Raw genomic sequence first — 23,126 nt, forward strand, 5'->3', positions numbered from 1 at the left:
TTTAAAAAGAGACATGCTTGCACTCTTCACACAGATTTGCTGACAACAAATGAAGTGTTATGCTCAACAAGACATTCCAGGTTTTTTTCCTAATAAAGGCTACAACTTTGTCAGAAAACACTTCCTTAGCTTATGAGAGACATAGATTTACAAGCTGGCTGAATCAGTTATAAATGCTAAGGATTGTAGGATTCCCCAAAGGTGAATTCACAACCAATAAGATAAAGGGGACACAAAGGAAGACACCACACTAAGTCTGTATCCTCTTTGGGGAAAGAAAAGCCTAAGAAGTAGTATTACCAAAAGGACTAGACCCCTGCCCCAGGCAGCTGTGGGAACCATCTGGAGAATTGAGGAGAAACAGAAATCACCTTGAAACCAAGCTAAATCAAGAGATGGGTTATCATATACATTCTCTGTATACGTCTCCAAACACAGAAGTTAATGCCTAGCTTTTCACTGTAAGCGAAAAACTATTTAACTATATACTTCTCAAATACAAAGAGAGATTTCAATGGCACTGGCCCAAGGAGCAGTGATCCTAAAACAGTAAAACATGGTCATTCAGGAAGTACTAGGTCTCCCAGCTTACAGGGCTGTAGGCACTGAGCTGCTGGAGGTGGCAAATCCAGTTTCTTGGGAGTAAATGCTTGCCTACAAAAGGTGTCTTCCTGACCACTGTGAATTACTGGATGCTCCTGCAGCATCCAGTACAAGACAGGGAGAAGGTCTGAAGCTCAGAAGTTCCCTTGAGCCCATGACAGGCCGTAGCACAATAAATAAAATACCTAACACTGAAAAAACCCAAGACTGAAAAAAAATAAAATCTGTACAATAGATCTAGTCACATCCCATCTTAAGAGAGAAGAGAAAATAAAGCCTGAATTGTATAGTACTCTTTCCTTGTTCTCATTCAAACGTATTTCTGCTCTACCACCACCAAAAAGCAAAAGAGTCAGTCCCTGTGGACTTGAGAGCTGGCTGATCTCAGCAGTTCAGAGACTTCAAGCTGGCCAGATGTGGACTTGGCTTGAGTCAGAAGTTTCCACTGAAATCAACACATTACCACAGAAGGTTTAAAATCTGTTGAAACGAGATTTTAAAAAACAGACACAACTGTTGTGTTTGAAAATTTAAAGCCCGTCAGAACCCATGCAGCTAACTGTGCACAGGAGAAAAATGTTTTTCCTGACTCATGTAGGTCACCAGCCGCAGCCCCGGAGCACAACGTTAATGTATAGTCATAGATCTGATATTAAAGAACTTAGGAGCTAGCTAGGGAGTTAGGAGCCTTTGACTTCACTAAAAGGCAACTACCCAAATATTTAAAAAATATTTGGCTCCCTGTTTTCAAAAAGAGCTGCAAATGTTAAGAATGGTGTAGAACACATTGACGGTCTGCACTTCTTCATTTGATTTTTCTTCTTCCTAAACTTATACACAAAGGCTTTGGAGTGCTTTCCAGTTAAATATTGAAATATATGTGAAAAGGTGGGTTTCCTGATCAAGCAAATTGTCAGGTTTTGCATGGAGATTATTAGACATGTTCTCCCAGCAGCAACACTAAAAGCAAAGGTAAGCAGGTGGGATAGCCAGGGCTCCAGCCACACACACGTGAAGGATGAGAAAAAAAGTGAAGTGCAGAAGAGAAGCTGAGCTCCATAACCATTCAATACTTCTATTTTCATAGTTTGCATTACATTCAATAAATGTAACTCAGAATTAACAGAATTTAATCAGAACATTTTATCTAGGCAACAGGTACATAGGCATAGGCACATTTCAAAAACTGTTCACACCAATGCAAAACTATGAAAGTGGAAAATCAAATTTGTAAAGTCAAAATTCTAAACATATTCTAAATATTCTAAACATATTCTAAAATATTTGCTTCCTCTACCAGTTAACTTTTCTAATCCAACTATTTCTTTCATCTCTTCACATACATTTTCCTCATTGTGACCTGCCTCTTGGGTAGATGACAATAGTCAACTAAATGTCCTGGTTTCCTTACTTTATGTGGAAAAACCTCTTTATTGGATGCACTGCTATCACCTTTTCTTAAGAAAGATATAGCCACTCAAGAAGCATAAAGAGAAATATTTTAAGGAGCAGGAACACCTCTAATGGAAAAGACAGACATCTCTTCAGCCCAGTCATTTGCCAAATATTCAACACATTTTAACAGCAGGTTTAGAATATGCCTGCATTCTTTTATGAATGAAGAAGTGCACTATGCAATACAATATTTCACTAAAAACAAGGAAAATCTAACAATTCATTTTAAGACCATGTCTGTGATTGCAAGAAAAAGGAACCTTTTAAAAACACAATGGTGAAGTAGCCTATATTAAAATAAATCTTGCAAGAGCTGCAGCTAAATCAAGACATAATAGACTAAATTATTCAGAGTAACTTGCCAAGTATACTTAATGCAAGACACAGGTCATAAAACAGACTCAGAGAGACTTTTACATTTCATTACAATAAGGCTGAAATCCCTACAAATATACAATGCAGAGAATGGGTTTTGTATGAGTATTTTCCAATAGTGACTTCTACCTGGGAAAAAGAAAACACGCAGCTATTTAGAGTTCCAAAAATATCTTATCTCCTGGTCTTAAATTAGCAAAGCCAGTGAAGTATTTAATACCAAGTTTGTGAGAAAAATCTACCCGATGGTTTACATTCTTCAGGAAGACCTCTTTCTTGGCTGCATGATCTCTCTGATCTACATGTCAGTCAGGTCCATGAGCCAAGGTAAGAATTTTATTGACACCAACTTTTAAGATGGTTACATGGAAAAGATAATAGGGACAGACCGGGGCTTTGAAATATCCTGTTAAACCACAGCAAAGAGTAGGACAGAACTGGCTGTTATCCTCCACAGGAAAGTTTTTGTCAGTATTCATTTCGACAACCAGTAATTTAGAAAACCTCTCTCCACAAAATAGCAGCTGGACACCTCAATCCAGCCAGCACTGATTAGTTTACTGCAGACATCACTGCGGGAACTATCGACTTTTCATTTTCATCTTATGTACCTGTAGCAACAACAGCAGTGGGGACAAGCCAAAGGCCATGGTGTGACAAACCTCCGGAGGAAGTAGTGGGAACACTCCACCTCTCAATGTTCCCAAATCAAGAACGGATGCCCATCTGGGAAATCTGCTGTAGGTAAACTGAAGCTATTGGCTTCAATAGAGACGTAATTGGGTGAATTGTGACAATGAGTGACATACTCTGATGACACGATCTATGACCCAACCGGTCTTAAATCTACAGTAACCATATTAAGCAAATTATGTTATTAACACAATTAATTAATTGTGAGCAATTTTAAAAGTCCAGAAGAAACCAGCCACAGCTGTGAACTCAAAATTCACTCCACAGTAGAAACTGTAGAAATACAAAAGAAATAGTATTTCTATTCCTCCTGGCACTCTTCAAGTTCTCGTATCACATGGATATGAACATTGTTGTCTTGCAAAAAAATTGTGGACAGTTTGCTCAGCTAAGAGGGCCAGAGTGCTCATGCTCTTTGGTTCTAGTCAAAAGGGAAAAAAAAAAGTTTAATATAAATCCAGGCAAGAAAAATATTTATGCAGTGTTGAGCAGATATTGATAAATTATTATGAGTGAGAAATTAAAACAGATTTAGCAAAATATATTTCTATATTCAGAACGATCAGGGTCTTTGGAGATTTTCTCTCAGTCACATATAGTCTCTAGGTGATTTTTAAAGAACATCATAAATCGTCTCCACTTCTCTCTGCTGCGCTGGAGTGGAGCAGCCTGAAGAACCAGCCCTCCTCTGTGCAGAGCGCAGGCACATGCACTAGGGGTCTTCTCTGGAAACAAAGACACAGCCACTACTTACCTGGGGGTGGCTCAGGGATGCTGCAAAGCAGTAATTCAGCAACGGCCTAATAAAGGCAAAGCGAATGTCATAAATGTATGAGTGGGGTTACCACCATGGTTGCTTGGAAGAGCAGGGGACTAATCTCAGTGAAGAAAGAGACCTTTCTTCTTATATATTCCTAAGACAACTCTTTTCCTCCAGATTTTCATTAGCAACTTTTTCTTCACAGAACTTATATTTTGTGATGTATTTCTGCCATTCTGGTTGTTAAGCATGGACAGAAAAGAAAAAAAATCAATCACCTCTATAATTAGCAAATAGCTGAGATTACTGGAAGGACTATAGACAAGGAAACATGCTTCTTATTTCCTCACTGTGTGTAGGTTCCAAGGTACAGGTGTGTGAATGAAGGCTACAGAACAACTCCTGTCTTCCTATTTTCATTGTCAGTTGTGGGAAACTAAGGGTAATGAATTCTCCTCCTCTGGAAAAGAAAGTTTCATGACACCGTCATGATCTCTATTGCTGCTCATCACCTGAAAAATCAGCAACCATAAAATCCTAAGGTATAATAGGAACATCTCATCTTCCAAATATGGCATTTGCTAACCTTTGCATACATGCTGGTTTTCCATAAAACTGCATTGGCAAATGCGCAAGTCAACATACTGATGAATTCTTAATTGTCTGACATGGGCAATTTCTTTCTTAAAAAGAGACAGATAAACCACAAAAACGTTTGAGAGGTAAAGTTTTATTTGATGGGCATATCTTTGCTTTTTAATGTCTTTTTACAGGTGTCATTAGAAACTTCAACCCTCTTTCTCACATGATATAAAATGTTTTCAAGTCCTAAAGATTTGAACTCAAAGACCCAGAGCAGCATTAGGACTTGCAACTTGTTTTCCTGAACTATGCTTTCCCTGTAACTTAGGGCTTGGGCTTTTGTGATTAAAACTGCCTTTTATTTCAAACATGTGAAATAACTGTAGAGAAATAAATTGTGGATAAGGAAAAGAAACTCAGAGGAGCCAATTTTTATTATTTTGAAAGTTTAGAGGGTTTCGAGAAAAAAGCACACCTGTCCTCAGTACAACAATTAGCAGGTTTCTGAGGAAAGTTCTTCACAGTTGATGCTTTAACCTGGAAAACAAATAACTTTAAGCTCTGGCTTTTGCATCTCTGATTGTGAGCACACAGCCCTCTAATGTAAAGAGTACCTCACTTTGGTGCACCAAAGTTAGGCACTGCAATCTGGAGTTGCAGTGCCTAACTCTATGGTAACTTGAGTCCTTAAAAGGCCTGCCATGATAAAAATCGAAAGCATTTTAGAAAACACATTCTCTGCTATTGGCTTAACTATCCAGCCATCTTTGGTCTCCTCCCTTCAGAGACACCAACCAAAATAACTATAAGCAGTACCTGTTGGTTATCTCCTATTGCTGCAGCTGTGAAAATAAAGCACTAGAAATACCAGTCTTCCAGGGCAAGATCTAATTTGCATTCCTGACACATCTCACTTGCACGGTCCACAAAATGCATTTATTAACAGACCAACAAAACTACAGAAGGAGGCTTTCTTCAAACCTTCCACTCCTTTCTGAGCACAGGGGGAGTCCTCCAAACATTTCACTGATTTATCAAAGAAAAGGCCCCCTCTCTACCAGGAGAGACATATTCTACTGCATTTTCTTGCTACTGCTTGGAGTGCTGGATAAACAACTGTACAATAAAACCAGCATAAAAGCGGAAGGACAAAATATTTAAGAGCAAAATGTCACCAGAACTAAGAATAAGATGGTAAACAGAAACCAAAATAACCAAACTCCAGGGAGCTAAGGAGAGACACAGACGTTTTTCAAAAGAGAAGTCAAGCTGGTAAAACAGATAGCAATGAGATAAAACACCCAAGTGGTGAGACCTCACATCTGAGACTGCCCAAAACAAACACTTCAAGAGCCACATTTAGATGAGGAGCAGGGAGTTCTCATAAGGCCATGACCTTCTTCTGCTTCAAGGTTCTTGAACACTTACTATATATATCACAACTATCCATGATTTAAAACAAACTCATTCAGGCAATTTTTGACAGGATTACTTGTGACATGTCTGAGAAAAATGCATTACTTCAGACAGTCTAAGGAAATGAACCTAGCAGATTCAGTGTATCACGCTACAAAATTTCATCTACTTTATGAAAGACGCACAAGGAGGGGGAAAAAAAATCCATTTCTTTGAACTTGCTTAGGTAACTACAAAATCTCAAGTGTCTGCAATGCTCTCTAGATCAACAAAGTACTCAGTGTTTAGCAACAGGGACTTCTCTGTCCTCTATTTCTTTTACTCTTTAGCTCTGAGTGGTTTCAACTTCATTTTTTTCCTGTTCTTTAACCCATTTCTTAATCAGTTAAGACTAAACATTACTTGAAGTTAGATTGAGGTTCCAAACTTTTTTTTTCATTTGTTGAAAATAACAGAATAACTTTTCCCAACTTTACTGTCTTCTCAACAATTAATTCTGTCAACTTCCTTGTTTCATCTGACCCATATATGGGGCCTTGTCATTATTATAAACAATAGCACATGTGAATTACAGTATAAAATATGAATAGTTATCTATTATGAAATTATTTTCATGTCTGAAAGTCTTGATCCCCTCTGATACTTGCTATACACACTGGAGAGTCAAAACAGAAATGGGTGTCTTTCCCAACACATCATTTGATATGAAAGGCTCTTGATGTCCAGGTTAGCCCAGTTTATAGATACTTGAGGAAAGCCTAATATACTAGAGCTTTCTTTTCCAGATGTTGCAAGCAGAGACAGCATTCTAAACAGAGAAGATATCCTGCCTGACAAAAGAAGTGCTCCATATTATTTGTTAACTCCTACAATGAAGAGCAGTAATAGTAACTCTAGCATGTAGAAAGTCATCTCAGCTTGGGGTCAAAACAGATCATGTTTCCCTTCCTTAAATCTTGTAGTGTGGCATGTCTTTTGTACATAAAGAGCAGCTAAAAATTAAATTTAGATTTTTTCAATATTCTTGGTGACATCTGAAATTGCCATATACCTTATTGCTACTAAATGTATTCATCTTGCTTAAGACTTACATTGTAGATATTTAGGGTATGTTCTGACTCAGCTATCTTCCAAAATTCCTGGGTCTTAATAAAATAGAGCATATGATTATCTAATAGAGCCCTATATTGAATTAATGATTAATATAGATGTTCCTTAGGGTTTTAAAAGACTTGTTATGACAGTTTTTTACCTTCTCTTCTTGTAGGAATAATTGGTGATAACTTGAACTTAGAGTGCCTGTTACTATGGCAGTAACTTATTTGGATTATGATTTCAAAGATGTAAATATGCCTTGAGGCTTGGAAAGTAGATACAAGTTTAATAAATATGGCTATAAATATATGACTAAATAACCCAGCAAACAGACTTTTACAGATTAGCTCCTCAAAGATTTTTAAAGTTTTTTCAAGGCAAAGACATCTATACAGACAAAAAAAGAGACAAAAAAAAAAAGAGCTGACTCCATGGGCCAGGAAGCTCTGCCAGAATTTCAAAAGAGCATTTCAATGGTTCACCGTGCTGGTGATTTCAGATTAGGAGTTTAAGAGAGTGATCTGAACATTAAGAACACTTGGTCTGTACCCCAGTCCATGCTATATTGAAGAGGATTAGGCTAGTTAACAAATTAAGCAATATTAGTAGATTTAACAACATACAACAGGAACATATACAATTATTTTGGACTCTGACCCATGTGACAACTTGCACACTTGGATTGTCATGGAAGAAGAGATCTGAAGATTAAATCATAGCCCCAAGGTTTAAAAACAGTGGTTATTTTAACTATTTCCTACAGAAAATTCCCAGATGCATAAGGAAGATAAAACTCTGAACAAGATACAATACTAGAAGGAAAAGTGGAAAGAACTTCCTTATGCCAAGAAAACATCCGTTACTTTTCTTTGTGTATGACATGATAGTCTGCATAAGTACCAGCATAAGCTATACAAAATTTACCTGTTGGTTATACATGTAACAGGTTTAACAGGTAACAAGTTTAAACATTTCTTTTGGTGAAAATGACCAAAAAAGTTTTGGTCATACAGGAAAAGCAGTATCAATGCGCATTTAATAGAAAAAAAAGTTAAACAAAGAACTATTGAGACATATACATGTAACAGGTTTAACAGGTAACAGGTTTAAACATTTCTTTTGCTGAAAATAACCAAAAAAGTTTTGGTCCTACAGGAAAAGCAGTATCAATGCATATTTAATAGAAAAAAAAAGTTAAACAAAGAACTATTGAGACTTTCCTTCACCCAAAAGTTTCTTCACCAGACTTTGTACATACACCATGAAGCAGAACCAAACTTTTCTGTAATATGCTCTCAGACAGCAAATGCCCACAGCGGTGGATGTGCTGCTGGTGACCAGCCATGGTGGCAGCAGAGGCACACTTTCTTGTGAGAAATTCATCACACAACTTTACTCCATCACAAGCACTGAGATTTCAGCACACTGAAGGAATATGCTCTGTCTTCACAGTGGATCGGCCCATGTGCACCAGTCTGACACATTCAGAATATGTCAGAATTCATGTGTATGTCCACTATGACTGCGTTTTCCATTTTCCAGTGGATTTAGCCCTTCAGATTACTTTTAAAACAAATGACCCCGACACTGATAAAGTTTCCAGGTATTTAAAATGACTGCTTAGGCTTACTTTTGCCTGCTTTTTGACTTACTGCCCTTCTTACTACCCTTGAGTCAATCTCACACTGGACATACAAAGCAAGGACTTTCTGTTGTCTGCAATATATAAGAAGAGAAGAAGACAAGTAACTGGTAGTTCTTATTTGCCAAGGGGTCTAAGACATCAAAAGGATTAAATTAACTTCAAGACTTACTCGTTGCTTAGTCACAAAAACCTTGCTTAATCTAGCATGCATCTGAACTCCTTCCAGCCCCACCACTCCACACAAACCAACCCTCCTACAGCCAGTTTGGCCAGTGCCGAACCACGCAACATCTAGCTCCCCTCTGAGCCCTCTTCAGCTTTTGGTGTGTAGGGGCCAGTCTTGTTGGCAAGGCCACACCAGGGCAATGAGCAGGCTCACTCAGGCCATGGAAAAGCAGTTTCAAATCCCTGATTAGTTTAGAGAGAGTTCAAACACCCTCATCTGTAGTAGCACGCCAACGGTGAGGCAGCTCAGTGATCTGAAGCTGGTCTGTTCTCAACCCACGCTAGCAGAGCTGCTCCAGCCTACATGGAATGCTCAGATGCAGTCATTGGGGCAGTCTCTATCTTATGAGCTCAGGTCACTCCCCTAAAACCAGCCAAATCTGAGTTACAAATTCATGGTTCTGTGACTACTGAAATACTCATTTGAGTAAAACTGAGACCTCTTCTTGCTCTTGTCCCTTGACATTGCAAGCATTCCCACTCGTCTCCTTGTTATCTTAAATCCTGCAGATTGAGGTTTTCCAGTGGGAGCAACAGATTTTCTTCCTACTGTTCCCCGCTGCTTTGTTTATCATCTAATGCCTTGTCATGTAAGTTGGGTTGCAGCTCCATAGGAATTAGTAGAGTAGTTCTGAAATACAGTCCACAAGGGACCGGAATCAGGCTTTTTTCTGTTAGTATTTCTCTGGCTTCATCTTTTCAAGCTTAAATCAAATATTCTCAGATCATTTTCATAGAGTACCTTAATTTCTAGCAGTATGAAAACAATTGCATGCTACCAGCCCTTTGAGGAGATGAAAAATTCACCATCAAATGTGTCCTTGCTCATACTTTTAATAAAATATTTTTAAACACTTTCATTGTTATTATTAGTAACAGCCATTTGTAATGTGACTCTAATCATTGATCAGGACCCCGCTGTGCACGGCACAGCTATGCCAAGCATCCCGGTACCAAAGAGTTCATCATTTAAATATGAGATGAGAAACCGCACGTCAATACAGAGAAAGCACAAGAAAAGAATAAAAGATTTATCTTCTGCAATTATGTAAGTGGTGGTTTAGGAAAGGAGAAGAAAGCTTGCAAGGAGCAGTGAGAAATAATTGCACGCAAGCAAAGAACAAGCACTGAATGTACAATCTGTGGTTTTACAGATTACCTTCTATAACATGTCATCGTGACAATGAGAGAAAAGTCAGCACTATATCAAGGTATTGTCAACCATCATGCTAAAACATCCAGGACATCAGAGCAGGCTTGCAGAGCTAAATGTGTTAGAAAAAGCAAAATCTTTCAGCTGGCCTCAGTGAACATATAAGGAATAAACAGTGCCTGAGCTCTTGCGAAGCATCCCTTATAGGCATACTTGAGGAACAAATGCATAAAAGTAGGAAGCACTGTTCCATTTTCACATTCATTAATGCCAAAACCGGAGCTTTCCAGTGACCTTGCTCTGCTCATGGCTGTGACTAATGGAGCTACCACAGCCTCATGCTCCCACCCCTCACGGCTCACTTCTCCCATGCTAGTGTACATACAGATCATTTGAGGGAAAAAAGCCCACATCCACATCTAAGCTCCACTACGCCCCTCTTCCCATTCCTTCTCATAATACAAAAGGTCATTCTAGCTTGAGTGTGGAAAAGGCAGTCCCAGAAACAGAGCCTAACGCCTACAATATGCAAGGATATGGTTGAGCACAAAGTTGATTCCAGGCTTCACTAGTGAACTGCTTCATGAGCATTAGTAAATCAATGCACGGCCCCTGCACTCTAAACTGACAGCACTATGGCCTCTCTATAATTAGGTTTGAAAAAACAAGGGATAGCAGTAAAGAGAAATAATTTGGACTCTCTAGCCAAAAGAAGATAAGACTGAAGGAAAAAATCCTAACAGCCTTTACAAAGATACTCCGTGGCCTCCTAATCTTATAGTCTAACAGCCCTCACAGTTACATTTCTCCTCCACTGTCTAATATAACTTTCACTTGCTGGAATCTAAACCCATCCTTCTTATTTGCTATATCAAGAACATGAAGAAATTATTCCCTTCCTCTTCGCATGATGGCACTCACTAACTTTTATCGCTGGCTGTAGAAATTATATCATAATATTGCATTTTGGATTTTGGAGTGCATTTTAGAGTTTCACGTAAAGTAGACTAGCAGCATGGAAGACATTTTATACATCAAATAACCCACAGTTGCCAAGGGTGGAATTCATCACCATTTGAGGGAAGTACCCCAGTCTTCCTTTATAGTCAATGAAGCCTTGGCCATGATCCACCTCATTTTCAAGTTGAAGTCTAAAATGAATCGTATAAAGCCTACTTTCTCTTCATTAACTATTTGGTGAGCGTGAAATGACTGTGTCAATTATGGATACATATATAAGAAACACAGATTCATGGAACAATTTCATTTGCAAGGGAGCTCCAGAGGTCGTCTCATCCAGCTCCTTGCTCAAAGCAGCTGTAACCAAGTCAGGTCACTCAGAGCTATGTCCAGTCAAGTCCTGATACCTCCAAGGACAGATATTCCATAACCTCTCTAGGCAACCTGTTTCAGTATTTGACCACCCTCATGGTAAAAAAAAAATTTCTGGTATCTAACCAGAATTTCCTATTTTCCAACTTATATCCAATACAGGTGTCTAAAATCATCTGAGATCTGCCCCCCTAATGCAATTAACAGGCTATTCTATTACAACACTGTGTTTGTGATTGCTTTATTTGAAGGTCTTTGCAACATGCAAAGACTTTTCAAACCTGTGTTATTGCAGGGTGTGTTCCAAGCATTAGCAAGACAGGGAGTTAGGAAAGCTCTAAAAGCTCCACCACAGTCAGTGTTTCTGGAAAAGGGAAATAATAAGAACCCTCCTCTCAGATGCCAAGTACAGAAGTTAAGGAACTCCTCTATGACAATGAGGTTTTGGTCCTCTCTTCAAAAACTAAGAACAAAGAAATGTAAACAAAATCAATTACAAAGACCAGTGTTCATTTGGAGGAGGTTCATCAATAGCTGGAAAGGCTAAGTAAAGGGAAATAGGAGTTGTTATTGTGACAACTAAAGAAAATATAAGAAATGAGAGCCTCCGAAATGACAGCTGCCCAGCAACTGCTGGGTAAAATCTATGCATCAGTAAGAGACAAAGCTCATCTGCCTGCTTATAATTCAGGAAAGATAACTGCGTTGTTATCAATATAGCAGAATTTGAATAAGAAATTTTGGTGGAGACCATAATTTGCACTTCCTGTTTGGTTAGAAGGGCATTGTAACAGCTGTTTTTCTCACCAAAAGCAGCTGGCTGGTGATATTATTTTTCAATTAATGATACTACACTATGAATGGATTACTGCATGTAGACATGAAAACAATGACAATTAGTGAAAGAAATTAAGCGATGCAACAAAGTAGGTTTTGGTTTCCATTTAATTGGAGGGTAGGGAAAGTCAGAGATGCAATAACGCCCTTCTGGACACAGAGAAATTTGTATGCTGAAGGCTCTCAGAACAGCCCAAGGCAGACTGAGTGAATGGATCTAGAAAAAGACAGAATTAGGAAGGAGTAAAAGAGCAGGAAGTAAAGACGCAAAAGACTTAAAGGAGGTTGGAGAAAACCTAAGGGGATTTCGATTTTTAAATAAGAATCCAATTTTGCACTGAATCCTTAAATGAACAGAGATTTGAGTTATTTAGAACTGAAATGCTGTCATTTTATCTCTTTACATTGTACACACATTAAGGCAAGCTGTGTAACTGTGCACTTAGTAGAACATTAAAGTAAAGCTTTTTTGTTTTACCTTCCAAATCACAACAGAAGAAGAGATGATATCAAAAGGAAAACAACCTTATGTTAACAGAGAACACCTTGCTGCAGTGACACTTGTCTGGCCCAGACTGGTGAACTCCATTCAGTATTTTAACTTGTATTAATGTTAGCTGTGGAAAACGTAGCCTAATTTGGGTGTATAAGAGGCAAGATCTCTATTAATTAGTCTTGAAGCTCTGATGTACTCTTTCGTTGTAAAATGAAGACCAAATAAAATTGTTGCAACAACTCTACCTCTGCGCACACATTATTAAGTCTTGAACCACATCACTGAGTTACAGAACACTCCTAACTCTTCTCAGAAACAAATAAAATCACCAAACAAGAGGAAGTAAACAAACAATGGATATGAACCAGAAAAAAGATCTGCTTTGCACATACGTGACTTATAACTAATATAATAATTGCTAATCTATGCTCTACACCTTGCTATAAATGAACATGTGTGTGAATGTCAGCTGGTACAAACCAGACTCTCTGTTTAGAGCTCAGGTTTTCTTTCTTTCTTTCTTGCTCCACCCTGCTCTGCCTTGTGCTCCTTTTCCAGCCAAGAAGCAGGTGAGCACATTTAAATCCTGCCCACGTACAGCAGGATGTCAAGAGTTCACATTCCAAGGACTCACACTCCATAATTCACACCTTGCAGAAACACAGGCTCTTTTTTTCTTAAACATTATACAATAGACCTCTCTGTCTATGCTTTACAGCCTTCACACATTCATTGTTCCACTGGCTTGCCCTGGATCAGAAATTGATGAAATCTTCCTTGCAGTAAATTGAGGGACAGGGATATTGAAATCCCGATATTTCTGTATCAGTCCCAATCTTCTTTGTTTTTACAAAAGCATATTCTTGTGGTTGGTGAAATGAGGATTAATTTCTCTGTCTGAACATTAGTATCACCTCCCACTATCACACTCTCTACATCCCTCACCTAAGACCTTGGCAATAGAAATGATAAAATTTCTCTCTTTTTTGTTTCAGCCTGTAGGAGTAATAGCCCGATTAGTAATTACCTGTGTAACAAAGAAAGAGAGTCCCAGCAAAGAGTGGGGGAGCACAAAACTGCTCTAAGAGAGAAGTCAGGTCGTACACTTTGCATATTAGTTTCTAGCAGAATGAGTTCTCAGTGGACAGTTTTATATAGTATGAGAACGAGATGTGCAGAGAAGGACAAGCTCTAGTCAAGTATCTACATCCCAACTGGGAGCCAGGCTAATCAGGAATTTTCAGCAAAAGATTTTTGCTCAGAATACACCAAATTTTTATTTTGTACGTGCTGTACATTTAACATTGTTAATGTCAGTGAAAAAAAAGGGAGGAAACGTTTAAACATCAGCCAAAAGCTGAGGGGATTCTTCAGTTATCAAAACCCTCCCTCCCTGCTCCATTTCCATTCCTCTCTTCTCTCTCTGCATTTAAAGGTTGTGGAGGGCCACCTCCTCCATCTAACACCGTGGTTCTTCTTCAAGTCATCTGCTGAGAGTGAAGTCTCTTTCCACTGAGAGAGTATTTCAGTGTCCCTGGCGCTGGGCACCTGAAGCCAGACAGCCACCAAAGGATATCTGTCCTTTGTGAAAAACACTTAGAGGATCGAGACAAGAACTGGGAAAAAAAACTGAAGAATGGGTGACAGGTGAGCAGACTGCAGACACAGCAAGAGCTAAGGCTTCTGTCATACTTTGGAGTTGAGGTTGGACAAACACTGACTGGTTCTTATAGAGCCTCTGCCTGGGGAAGCCACCACATGGCTCCAGGGTTCTCTGGGAAAGTAGAGGAGAGAGCCACAGAAAGGAAACAACCCTCCACATTATGCATTATGCTATGATTTTCTGTTAATGCTTCACAGCATTTCTACACCAGCTGGGGAAGCGGTGCATTGGCTTTCTGTTCTGCCCACTGGAAAAGAATATGAAATAAATGTCTGAAAAACCCAGAGAGAGCTATTGCAGCTTGTAAAAATCCATATTTGTACAATATGGATAACATCAAAACTTCTTTCTCCCTGACATCTGCAAAGTGAAATATGAAAAAACACATAAGACTATCCTAGAAACGCACCCACTTTTTCTTTAGAACTTGAAAGGCCACATGATTCAAAAATTAATGTAGAGAAATTCTATCAGGATTTGTGCTTATTATAGTGTTCTTCACACCTCATTCTACTACAGTTTATTTGCTACTTGTTCTGCAAGTTCTAAGTTTTGTTTTCTGGCCCATCTCTCAGTAACTACATGATGGTCTGTAAAGGCACAGAAGATTCTGACTACTGAAGAAAAGAGAATATAAACATATTTTAAATAATCTACAACTCTGTCTTTGTTTCTGTCTCCTGATCTGGACACTTTCTATCAACTTCATTCAATTTGCACTTTGATGTCTTGCTTTATCTAGTCATTATTTTGAGTTTACATGGCAATTAACAAACTCAGGTTTTCTGGGATTTTTGAAAACAGAAACGATTTCTATTTCTTATTTCTATATGTTTTGTGATATATTCCTGACGTGACTGCAAAATTACTTTCCTTTCCCCCTCTCAGCATGGCGAATATTCCATTTCGTTTTCCCAATTACATGTTACTGCAGAAGTTATGTAGCTTCAAAAATATCAAAATATATGCCAGTAATACACTGAAATAAATACTCTCCTTTGTACTACATTCCAGAGAAATCTCGGTATAATCAGTGTCTTCCTTTTACACACCTTGCATATTTCTCCCATAGCATAGTTCAGAGAATCTTACAAAGCAAAAACCACTGGAAAGTTCTCTAAACTGGAAATGAAAAATTATTACAAATACAGTAAAACATTCAAGGGTTCTTAGGAATATTTACAGAACACAGCACATTTTATAGTCAGATTAAACAAACCATTACATAAATAGTTTTGACATTTATATTTGCAATAAGGTGATTCATACAATGTTTCAAAATGTTGGCAAGGATATAATTTTTCAAAAAAGTTATAGCTTGACTTACCGGGAAGTACAGAAGAAGTGATCCAAAAAGAATGGTTTCCAACAGCACAAGCCCTGAAGCCCTGATACTCTAGAAGACAAAAACCAATACAAAATATTGGAACATTCTCTCTGTGTGCCAATTAGATACAAGATTCTTTGCAGAAGGCACCTTCACTTTTGTCTGTTTAAAGCTTCCCATTTCTTTAACCATCTCTTTCCCCTGAGATATTATTTCATACGCTGTTCTGGAAGAACACAGTGCTTTCCCAGCTGCAAGCAATGCAGGCAGATAGGACAGCAGAAGATGCTCTGCTGAAATTTTTTTTAAAAATCCCCTACTTTTTCATCATAAAATCCACTTGTGGGCTGGAATCAATGGTTTGTGGTAGTCTCTCTGATGGTTTTAGAAGACCTTACCTTTCAGAAGTAAGAAAATCATAAAAAAAAAAGTTTCTGAGTGGATTTACAAATTTCTGGTGTGCTGGCGTCCAGTTTCTGCTTGGAAAAGACTGGTGGAATTTTTTAGATAAAATCTCAGCTCTATACTGAAACTATAATCTTACTCATATCTCCTATTTCAGAATTCATTTTTTCAACTGGTCACTTTTACATCATCTAATGTACTGAACATAGCTTGAAAGACATGAAGAAAATTTTCAGGAAGCCTTTTTAATATGAGACAATTATGGAGCTACCTGATTTCTAGAAATGGTGAAATTTTGCAGCAAAGATTGTCTAAAGCATGTGTATCAGTGGAGAAGTCATCAACATCCTACAGAAATGTCCACCTCAAAAATTATCATTGAGAAGTTACTTCCAATGGGTATTTACATCGAAGCTTTTGTTTTAAGGAAAACATTCCTATAACAGACCCGGGGCATTTTTGTGCTACTGATGCTATTCTAGTCACATTTAAAGCCTGGAGTGAGGATTATGAATTGTTTTCCACTGGTCTTAAGATAATAATGGTGGTTATTTGGTTCAACCACTGCAAGATTTTCCTAGGAAAATCTTGGCAGCACACCTTATTTCCTTATTTTTTGGCCAGAATTTTTCATGTATTTGAGAATCATTATTATGGCTCCTCTTCTCTAGACTGTTGCAATTCTTTCACTTTTCCTTGTGGATCTTAACCTTAGACTTTCATATTAAAAGTTCTATATTAAGGATTGCAAAACCGTTCTGTTACCTCTCTCTAAAATTGCACCCTGAAACTGCAAAATTTTCCAGCAAAATTTTCATGGAACTGATACACTTAGAAGAAATGTTTTTTAAAAAGCAAAGCAAAACAAACCACCAGCAAGTACCTAAAATACTGTAATTATCCTTCAGAATAGAATGTAATGCCTGCCTTAGCAACTGCTGAAACTTGAACATCAGCACACAAGTGCAGCTTATATTTACACTGTGTTCCCACAATGCAAGGCACATTTGTTTCAAGAACCCAAATTAATTAATTTTTTTTTTCTCTATTGCATAAACACAATCCCAAATGCAAAAAGCTGGGAAAATGGTATGTGAAACACCAGTGTTATGGTTTTTAGGCTCAAGTTATCCCATTGTTCAATGACATATCAAATTCAACTGAGTCAGTACTTCATATAATTTATTTCTGTTACTTGGATAGATGGGCAACCTCATCCACGAGCCTGCAACGTAAAGATGGTCCAGCACTCCTGTACTGCATTTCCCCCTGTAACAGCCCTGCTCTCACTTCCTATAGAAGGATGCTACAGAGAGACACTCACAAAGCATCCATATATCAACAGTCAAAAAATTACCCAAAACACATTGATTCTGTATTTGTGAGACGCTCATTTGCTGTAAGCACCCCTACAAAACAAAAAAAGACCTGGAGGGATGATGATATCTGTTATGGCGGCTGTAATAAAATTGTTTATCTACCCATGTTTCTGTATTCAGATGGGTTCAACTTTTTCAAAAGGTACTATAAAAATCAACCCATACAGACAACTTTCCAAGATTGCTTTCTGCAGATTGCTTTCTGTTCTGTTCTAACACCAAAAAGCTAGAAGCAAAAGTTTAGATGCCAGTTATGAAGTCATTAAATGGAATAATTCCAGGTTATTTTAATTAAGAAGTGACTAGACTTCCAATTATTTTATAGCTTAAACGTTCTAAGCTGTGGATCATGCACACTGCTTTGAAATGTATAATAGAAAGTGCAAATATTTTTACAAACTATAAATGGCAGTATAAGTTAGTTCACATTTCTAATGAACACATAAATTTAGCCTAAGCGAGACATAAATCTTGTGTGCAGCAGATGAAAAAGAAAAGGTTAAAAAAGGTTAAAATCTGCCTCCGATAACACAGATTTCACACTTCGTGATATAAAGTTTCCAGCACCATAATGTAAGTTTTTAAGAAGCACTATAGGACCATATCTACAAGATTCCTTACGTGGCCCTGACTCTGCCGTAGCTGGGAGCTCCACATGTTTTCATAGAGTATTTCTTCACAACATCTTTGTAAGACCATGGTACTTTACTCATTGGGAATTAACGCAGAGGGCTTGCCTTGCCCAACGTCATACAAGACATGGCAGAGGTCAGTGAATTCACGTCTCTCATGATCCATAAATACTCACACCACTGAAGAAGCTTTTTCTTCTCATTTTGTACAATGCATCTGTATATGACAGAGTGGCCAAGAAAGTTGCTGAAATGCGTATCATACAGGGAAGATGGAAATGATCTAAAAAAGCTGGTCTTCAAACAGCTTCTGTCTGAACATCCGTTTCTAAACCAGTCTCTCGCATTCTGATCCGTCTTTTCTCATCGAATTACAGTGAAATTAGTGGAATTTTTTCTGGGCAGCATAATCACAAGATAACTTCCATCAGGGGCAAAGAACTTCAGCATTTCCAGCTCTTCTTTCAAAACAATGAATTAACCCACGTTTTCTTCTCACCTGTGTTCTGGTAGGAACCATTCCCTGTGAATTCTGTCTGTGCACTTCTGTCTCCTTCCCTAAAAGAAGTGTGGCTTACAGAGCAACACTGGAATTCAAAATGAGCTTGAATCCAGGTTTTGACTGTGCTTTTTTCTCAGCCTTTGATATCTGGAGAATAGGGGCTTTAACCCAACATTTACAGATACCACAGCTCTTTCTAATAGGATTCTTCAGCAAATAGAGCAGACTTTGTGGCCATCCATGAATATGAAGAGAAGCCCAAAACTTCAAATAAGAAATAGTACGATCAAAGAACCCTTTTTGTTTAAGTGCAGAGAAAAATAAAAAATGGGATGGAAATGGAAGCATCAGAATTCTCCCAAACTACTTTTTTGAAACTCTAATTGTTAATTTGCTCAACTGCAAAGAAAAGGAGATATTTCAATAACAAAAAAAAAGTAACATGAAAGCTTTTGGTTTAGAAAAATCACATACATTGATTTAAAATACATATATGTGACTTTTTTCATCTAACAACCCCCATTATAGCCCAAGAGATAAGGTCCAGGAAGAAAAGTCTTCATCCGGCACTGAGGCTTTAGTAATAGGAAATAGCTGGAGGGGAAAACCAAATCTAAACCAGGATATTAAAAAATTAATTTATTCAAGATATTTTATGTTTGATTGACAGAATTTCCATCAGTCTCTGAGCACCTGTTTTTCCACCAAAAGTTGATCCTTCACTGTACAGACTTTGCAAATACCGTCCCCCAAGGCACGGCTGTGGGCACCATCAGAATTGCTTGACTTTTCGGGAATCTGCAACATCCACAGCAGTGAACATGCCCACATGCCTCAGGAAAAAAGCCTTTGCTCTTTTAAGAAAACAAATGAAAGAATGGAAACAAATGAAAACCCAAAGCCTCCACCAACTGGCGCCCACCCATACCGTCTGCACAATTAAAATTCTCCAATGGAATTCAAAGAAATCAGGGCATTTTAGGATATAGCCCTGAAATTCCATGCAGTGGGATTTTCTCCCACTTGCATGTAACATTTGCTCAATTTCTTTTTCTCTTTCTTTAACAGCTGTTCAGTTTTTTTGCATCTGCCTTGCTTGTTGGCATTTATTTTGGTTTTTGCTTATTTATTTCTCTTGCTGTTCATCTCATGTACAGTTTGTTTATTGCTGCTTCGTCTGTGTGCTCATTTCCCTTTCGGGGTTTTATTTCTATGTTTACTTATTTGTGTCAGTAAAACTGTCCTTTCTGGTTTTCCCTGTCTCACTTCATGGTTACATATTGCTGACACCTACGTGATATTGCAATTTATTTTGCTTCTAGCTTCACACTCACTTTCAGACTTAGCTTAGCTACCTCTACCATACATTTTCCACATCCTCTAGGTTTCTTTGCTTTTAAATTACTGAGATCTTGGTTGAAATAATTAATAATTATTGATATTAATAACAATGATTAATAATAATTATTATTGATAAGCCAAAGGAGGAAAAATAATGATCGAACTAGGCATTAGCTTCAATCCAGTTTCCATCCAGAAATACTGGACTCAAACCAAAAGGAAGCAATTAAAATAGTATGTCATGTACCACATTCAAGGTCCAGACCAGGCATGTGCTAGTGTTTACCATCCTCCTCATCCTGAGCCAGAGTAGCTACCATCCTTCAGTTCTGCCATGACCAATAAAGTCCACTAAGACAATTCCACCAAATCTGATGCAAGTTGTCAGCCATGAGAGAAAATCAAGTGAACTGCAATCAGGTGTTTCACAGGAAGCTATCAAAAGGGCCAGCTAGCAAAATGCAATTTAAGTTTAGGTACATGGTAGCAAATGCAAATAATGGTGCAGTGTGAGGACACAGGACGTACAGGTCCCTGTTTGGTTGGCTGGGTAACTTCTGAATCACTGGGTATGTAATGTTACACCTACACAGAAAAAACAGGATGCTAGAGCAGTAAAATGCCTTCCATCTTCATAGATTGTACTTTGAGAGGCGTTTATGGAAAAAGTGAGTTCAGGTAGGCTAGTGTGCCTTAGGCAGTGGCACAGGACTCGTAGCTGAGCACATACCCTCATGTTATACAGCCACTACAGACTGGACTGGCACTCCAAATCAAGGAGGAAGACAGTGGAAATATTCACAGCAACTCCTCCTCTCAGCTGGGATGTAACCTCTAACAGTCGTGAGATGCTACTGACTGTTCTGCATTTCACAGAATCACAGAATCTTCATGGTTGGAAGGGACTTTTGAGATCATCAAGTCCAACCACAAAAAAACCCCAAACAACAACAAAAACACCCCACACACAAACAGACACAGCCCAGTGATCTTGGGCACTAGAGCATGCCCTGAAGTGCCATGTCTACACATTTCTTAAATACCTCCAGGGATGGTGACTCCACCACCTCCCTGGGCAGGCTGTTCCAGTGCCTGACCACCCTCTCAGTAAAGTCATTCTTCCCAATATCTAATCTAAACCTCCCCTGCCCCAACTTCAGACCATTTCCTCTGCTCCTGTCATTATTCCCTTGGGAGAAGAGGCCAACCCCCACCTCTCTACACCCTCCTTTCAGGGAGCTGTACAGGACAATGAGGTCTCCCCTCAGCCTCCTCTTCTCCAAACTAAACATGCCCAGGTGACTAATTCAAAGTTAAATTAAAACTATTCACAACATCAGAAAATACTCACGGTCACGACTGGCTCAGAGGTCAGTTATCACCTCTGTGTGAGATTCAGGATTTGATTGCAACTCTGCAGCCGGGTATAGGATCAGAGTCATGGCACATGACATCAAGCTACATGATGCAGCATGATCAGTCTATAAACAAGTTCAGGAGCAGCTACACGGAAACTGCCTTTGTAGACTTCCCCTTGGAAGACTTGTCCCTTGTTACTTCCATCACTTGCCATTACCAAGGAGAGTTTGGATCTGTCTTTGCAACCACCCTTCAAGTAAGCTGCCACTAGATTGCCCCTTGGTGTCCTCTTTCCATCCTATCCAAGCTCACCTCCCTCAAGCTCTAACAGTAGGTTGTAGGCTCTAGTCCTCACTAGTAGTTATCCACTGGACTTTCCCCAGTTTCTCTACACTCTCCTTGAACCACGGAGCTCAAAACTGGACCCAGCATTTCATGAGTAGCCTCACTGGCACTGAGTACAGAGAAATAACAGCTTTCTTTTGTCTTCTCACCATTTTCCTGTTGGTTTTCTTGGATTGGGGTGAGAGCTCACTGTTAGCTCATATTCAGCCTGATTCCACCGGAGCTTCTTCAGCCAGACTGCTAGTCAGGACATTTGATTAATGAAAAGATCAGGATAAGAGAAAGACTTAGACATACAACATATGCTTTTGTTAAGATGATGCTATCAAGGCAAGCTGTTTTCATAGTGCTTCCTCATCCATCTCCTTCCAAGACTCTGTTTCAGCCAGAGTTTTTTATCTATCTGAATACTGGTTCCAGTTTTGGATCCGAAGGAGCTGCAACTGCACATGTCTGGAGGATAAAAATGAAATGTAATTCTCTATTCGTGTAATTACCTTCAGCTACTTCATCAAGAAATTAATGAAAACAAGAGGGCAGCTCCTGGAGAAAAACTGAAATGGTGACTACAAGAGCTGGGGAGTAATCACGCATAGTCCAACTCTCAGATGTCAGGTAAAGTCAGATCACGTTCATGTCACAACACTTCAAAAGCAGGATTTCAGTGTCACTGCACTGTTTGGTTTGCTCCTGAGGCTTTCTCCATAGTAGGAAGGAACCATTCATCCATGCATGCTATTGCCAGTCCACCTCTCAATTTAGAGATTTACTGTAGATTGATTGCATGGGAAACCAATGAGGTTGTGTGGAGTTCCTAGGTAGCACAGACCAAGTATCCCCCATCTTACCTTCTGTTTTCCCCTACCAATTGCCTTAGTGGAGGACATGTACTTGACCAAGCATGCAAAAGATGTTGTTTGTGAAGGGCTGCTTTATGCCTTGGGATTTTCTCAGTCTTCAGTCTATCCATACTATCGAGATCACACTATTAGCCTTTGAGATAAACAGTCATTCCTTATCCCTGCATCTCAGAAAGTAACACCATTTCTGTGGCAAATCACATTAGGAAAGGAAAGACACACGTGCCTCTTGGGCACAGCTAAAGGATCATAAATAAATGCTTAACAATTATTTGCATGAGGGAAGTTAAAAAAATGTAGTCGGCCAAGTTGCATCAAGTGTAACAAAACAGGAAGCTAAAATGATGGATAAACAAGCATAGAAGATATTGCATTTCAATTCTCTGTGGTCCTAACCAATCCAGGAAATAAAGCAGCATTAATTAGCATTGAATTTCTGAACGTCATCAGATGAAGTCAGTGATGTGAGTGTCGAAGTATTTTCAGAGAGGAGAAAAAAGAAATGAAAAGCCAAAATAAAATTAAAGTAATTCTATATCTGCTTCATTGTGCATCACTGAATCGACAGAACTGTAGACTCTTGGTGTCAGTCCAGGAAGTCTCAGATTTCTCCAGGGCCACATGTCACTGTGTATTATATGAGCAT

General features: G+C 38.7%; 1 protein-coding gene across 2 annotated transcripts in view; it reads right to left on the bottom strand.

The window, feature by feature from the left end:
- GPR158 (G protein-coupled receptor 158) overlaps positions 1 to 23,126 on the bottom strand; it is a 204,503-nt gene that overhangs the window by 59,601 nt on the left and 121,776 nt on the right. For both annotated transcript variants that reach the window (XM_014946480.1, XM_014946489.1), the window contains exon 5: positions 15,658 to 15,726. In XM_014946480.1, the coding sequence (XP_014801966.1) occupies positions 15,658 to 15,726 (69 nt within the window). The remainder of the gene's footprint in view (positions 1 to 15,657; positions 15,727 to 23,126) is intronic.

The sequence above is a fragment of the Calidris pugnax genome, unplaced genomic scaffold, assembly GCF_001431845.1.
Source record: "Calidris pugnax isolate Ruff unplaced genomic scaffold, ASM143184v1 scaffold19, whole genome shotgun sequence".
Lineage (NCBI taxonomy): Eukaryota > Metazoa > Chordata > Aves > Charadriiformes > Scolopacidae > Calidris > Calidris pugnax.